At 45.5% G+C, this 5,137-nt stretch overlaps 1 protein-coding gene across 1 annotated transcript in view; it reads right to left on the bottom strand.

Moving 5' to 3' along the window:
* Positions 1 to 5,137, bottom strand: part of SDHB (succinate dehydrogenase complex iron sulfur subunit B) — a 30,621-nt gene that overhangs the window by 4,588 nt on the left and 20,896 nt on the right. The window contains exon 6 of the mRNA XM_003783863.2: positions 1,538 to 1,639. Coding sequence (XP_003783911.1) covers positions 1,538 to 1,639 — 102 coding nt within the window. The remainder of the gene's footprint in view (positions 1 to 1,537; positions 1,640 to 5,137) is intronic.

Here is a 5,137-nt window from a genome sequence, read left to right as displayed (position 1 = left end):
TCTCAAAAAAAAAAAAAACAAGTGACAAGGGTTAGTGTACTTCACTACTCAATTTCTACACGGTTGGAAATAAAAACTGGCCAGTGTTGGGAGGCTGAGGCAGGCGGATTGCCTGAGCTCAGAAGTTCGAGACCCAGCCTGAGTTAGAGCGAGACTCCATCTCCGAAAATAGCTGGGTGTTGTGGTGGGCGTTGGTAGTCCTAGCTACTTGTAAGGCTGAGGCAAGAGAATCGCTTAAGCCCAAGAGTTTTAGGTTGCTGTGAGCTATGATGCCACAACACTCTATTAGGGGTGACAAAGTGAGACACTGTCTCAAAAACAAAACAAAAAAACCCAGCCATGTGGCCACATAATCAAATAACTTCTCTATTTGTGGGAAAATAAGAAGTTGTTTTTGAGTTGCTTACAGTTTGTGAAAATCACTGACCACAAATCTAAAAAGCACATGCTTTCTGGGAACAAAGACAGTAACTTTCTTTGCAGTAAAGACTGATACCACTTTCTTTCTTAAGCAACCCCCAGGCTCTCATTGGCCACGAAACAATTTCTAACCTTACTGCTGGGTAGATGCCTTTCAAAAATATTTCTTTCTCTCTTGCTCACACAATAAAAAACACTGTAAGAGGGAGATGGGGAGACATAGGCAAGTGGGTGAGTAACAGTCAAGTGGACAAGTAACGGTCAGCTGCACAGGAAATACATTTAAACATCGCTCTGAGGCCGGGTGCGGTGGGTCACGCCTATAAGCCTAGCACTCTGGGAGGCCAAGGAGGGTGGACTGCTTGAGCTCAGGAGTTCAAGACTAGCCTGAGGAAGAGTAAGATCTCATCTCTACTAAAAATAGAAAAACTAGCTGGGTGTGGTGGTAGGTACCTATAGTCCCAGCTACTCAGGAGGCTGAGGCAAGAGGATGGCTTGAGTCCAGGAGTTTGAGGTTGTTGTGAGCTACAACTCCACTGCTTCACTCTAGCCTGGGCAGCAGGGTGAGATTCTGTCTCCCAAAAAACAAAAAACAAAAAAACTGCAAGGCACGACTTGCCAAAAAGCATGGCATTACTACTTGGGGTGACCTCACCACCCTGAAATTAAGGCACCAAGTGAGCATAATGCAATCAATTACCAACGAAGGAAACCATGAGACCCTCGCAATGGCTAGGGTACAACAATCTACTGAATCTACTGTCCTCTTGGATTTCTTTTTCTTTTTTTGAGACAGAGTCTCCTTTTGTTGCCCTCTATACAGTGCCGTGACATCACAGCTCACAACAACCTTAAACTCTTGGGCTTACGTGATTCTCTTGCCTTAGCCTCCCAAGTAGCTGGGACTATAGGTGGCTGCCACATTGCTTGATTACTTACTAGAGATGGGGTCTCACTCTTGCTCAGGCTGGTCTTGAACTCCTGAGCGAGAGGCAATCCACCTGCCTTGCCCTCCCAGAGGGTTAGGATTATAGGTGTGAGCCATCGAGCCTGCCCCTTTTGGATTTCTTAATACTTGAGCTTCAATTTCTCCTAAAGCAATTAAGGAGCACCTCACCTGCATAAGAACTGCAGGCCCCAAATATTTGTCTCCGTTCCACCAGTAGCTGGGGCAGCTGGTGCTACAGCAGGCGCAGAGAATGCACTCGTAGAGCCCATCCTGTGTGGAAAAAAGGGGAGTCAGGAGCATGTGAAGGAAGAGATGCTGTCATACCTTTAGCAAACTGAATGCGACATCTGAGGTCCATATGTGAACAGAGTGCCTACTTCCCTGGACATTTTCTTGGCAAAATCCAAAAGGTGGTTTGCAGAGATTTATCATTCACAAAAAAGATCTTGTCAGTGAAATGTGGACACTTGCTGGATCAGAGCCCAGGGTTCTTAGGCCCAAGAACAATGCACTGATTCTTTAATAAACAATAACCTCTCAACTAATGTAAAAAAAGAAATCAACAGAAACAAAAACAACTTACCACCCAGAATTCAGTCAAGAGGGGAGAAATGACAAAGCCCTGGGGGCTGCAGCATCGTGATGGTCTACAAAGCTTTTTGCCCTTGGCAAAAGATGTTTCCCTGGGAACAGCAGCCTTATCCTAAATTGCCAATCCTGGTTAAGGACCACATGCTTTAACCGCTTTGCCTCATCTGATCATCACAGGGATCCTGGGAGGAGAGCGTGGCAATTCCCAGTATAAGAAGGGAAGTGAGGCTCAGAGAAGTTAGTTGGCTCAAGGATACAAGGTGGCAGTTGGCTCTGGCCTCCTATTCTTTCCCACCTGCCGCACTGGCTCAATACAACCAGCCAGTTCTAACAAACTGGACTTTTTGAATTTGTGGACAACAGAAATGGATTAAAGGTAGCAAAACAGAAGGGGCACACTGGTATATGAGGTGGCAGCTGATATGAGACAGAAAACAAACAAACAACAATAAAAAAACAGACGGGCATTGTGGGGGGGTCCCTGTAGTCCCAGCTACTAGGGAGGCTGAGGCAAGAGAACCGCTTGAGACCAGGAGTTGAGGTTGCTCTGAGCTATGACACTCTACTGAGGGTGACAAAGTAAGACTCTATCTCAGCCAAAAAAAAAGATATGGGGAATGTCAAGTACCCCACTGGTCTATAAGGCAGAAGGTCATAGGATGTTGTGCTTTGATAAAAGTCCTATTCTTTAAAACATTTATAGGAAAATCTGTTAACAAGAAATTTATTAGAATTTTTTAGGTAGAACTGGAAGGATAAAGATTCATCTAGCCAACAGTAAAAAATTGGAAACAACTATACTGTTCCTCAATAGTGGGGTGGTTTAATAGTGCCTGGTGCACACACCTAAAGCATTAGAAAGCAAGAGCAGGTCGGGAGTGGAGGCTCACAATTATAATCCTAGCACTCTGGGAGGCCACTCACACCAACCTCAAACTCTTGGGCTCAAGCGATTCTCTCGCCTCAGTCTCCCTAGTAGGTGGGACTACAGGCGCCTGCCACAATGCCTGGCTAGATTTTGTTTAGCAGGCCTGGGCCAGGTTCAAACCCACCAGCCCTAGAGCATGTGGCTGGTGCTGTAACCACTGAGGTATGGGTGCCCAGACAGAATTATAGATTATTTAAAAATAATTCTGTTTAATTTCAGCATACTAATTTAATGAAGCAAGAAATGCTAAACAATTTTTTTTTTTTTGGAGACAGAGTTTCACTATGTGGCCCTTGGTAGAGTGCTGTGGCATCATAACTCACAGCAGCTTCAAACTCTTGGGCTTAAGCAATTCTCTTGCCTCAGCCTCCCAAGTAGCTGAGACTACAGGTACCTGCCACAATGCCTGGCTATTTTTTTGTTGTAGTTGTCATTATTGTTTAGGTGGCCTGGGGTGGGTTCAAACCTGCCACCCTCAGTGTACGTGGCCGGCACCATATCCACTGTGCTATTGGCGCCAAGCCTAAACAAATGTTTAATATTTAAATTAGGAAATTTCTATTACAAGTGGAGCATTCCAAATTTGAAAATCTGAAATTCAAAATGCTGCCAAACCTGAAACCTTTTGAGCACTGACATGCTACTCAGAGGAAATTCTTTTTTTTTTTTTTAAAGGTTTTTCTTGGTGGGGGAGGGAGGCTGCAGAGCAGCACCAAGGAGGAGAGAAAAAGAGAAGAGAAAAGAGAGAAAAGAAGGGAGAGAGATGAGGAGAGAGTGGGGAAGAGAACAGAGAGAGAGAAAGCAGAGGGGAGAGGCGGGGAGAGGGGGATAGAGAGCTCAAAGGAAACTCATACTGGAACATTTTGGATGTGGGATGCTTACTGGTTAAATATAATGCAAACATTTAAAAGTCTGGAATCTAAAGAACTTCCAGTCCCAAGCATGTCAGGTAAGGGATACTCATCTATATGCAGAAAATATACCGAGAACGCTCGCTTTGGCAGCACAGAGACTAAAATTAAAAAAGATACCGAGGAACCCTTGTTCCCCAATAACACCACATCAAGGAGATGCTTGTTGGATACAGACTTGCCCAACCTAAGAATGTGAGATGACTAGTTGGGCCAGAGTGGCTGGTTCCAGCTGGGACTCTGGAATGTGTTCAGACTCCCTGGGAGTTAGAAACAGAGGGACAGAGCTACATGCTGAGAACAAGAAACTCCCAAGGGTCCTCAGATGCTCTCTTGGAGTCATACCATTACTGTACTGCCCTCATCATTGTGATGGAGACAGACTTACTAGAACTTTCCTTTCTTTTTCATTATTGTTATTATTGTTTTTAGAGACAGGGTCTCACTCTGTCATCCAGGCTGAAGTGCAGTGGTAAGATCATAACTCACTGCAGCCTCGAACCTGAATAATTCTCCCACCTCAGTTCCCAAGTAGCTGGGATGACAGGTGCACACCTGGCTAACTTTTCTACTTGTTTTGTAGACACAGGATATTACTATATTTCTTAGGCTGGTCTCAAACATCTTGGCTCAAGCCATCCTCTTGCCTTGCAAAGTGCTGAGATTACAGGCATGAGCCCCTAGGCCCAGTCAAGGACTCTCCTTAATGTTTTATGGGGAACAGGAAAAGAGGTTCAATATTGACCAAGTCCTAAAAGGTAGAATTCACTTATTTATTGACAGAACTAGTATTTATTGATAAAATAATAGAATCCAGAAAGGAGTAAGACACTGCCCCTGCCCCTGAAGTGTGCTTGATCCATTAACTGGACAGACACATAAGTAATTCTTAGGATAAACGCTGTATTGGAGGAACATACCAAGTGGTAACTATGAGACAGCACACATGCTTGGCCCGGCACAGCTATGTTGGGGGCTGCATCTCCATGTGGCCCTCCTTGCCCATAAGTGTGCACAGAGGGAGAGTGTGCAAATCACAGAAACCTTTGAAGAGGTTAAAGGGTAAAGCAAAGAGATTGAAAACTTGATAATGGGCTCGGCGCCTGTGGCTCAAGTGGCTAAGGCGCCAGCCACATACACCTAAGGTGGCGGGTTCAAATCCAGCCTGGGGCTGCCAAAACAACGATGGCTGCAACCAAAAAATAGCCGGGCGTTGTAGCAGGCGCCTGTGGTCCCAGCTGCTTGGGAGGCTGAGGCAGGAGACTCGCTTGAGCCCAGGAGTTGGAGGTTGCTGTGAGCTGTGATGCCAGAGCACTCTGCCCAGGGGGACAGCTTGAG

The sequence above is a fragment of the Otolemur garnettii genome, unplaced genomic scaffold (assembly GCF_000181295.1).
Source record: "Otolemur garnettii isolate 467f Iridium unplaced genomic scaffold, OtoGar3 scaffold00009, whole genome shotgun sequence".
Classification (NCBI taxonomy): Eukaryota; Metazoa; Chordata; class Mammalia; order Primates; family Galagidae; genus Otolemur; species Otolemur garnettii.
This window is presented reverse-complemented; position numbering and strand designations above follow the sequence as displayed.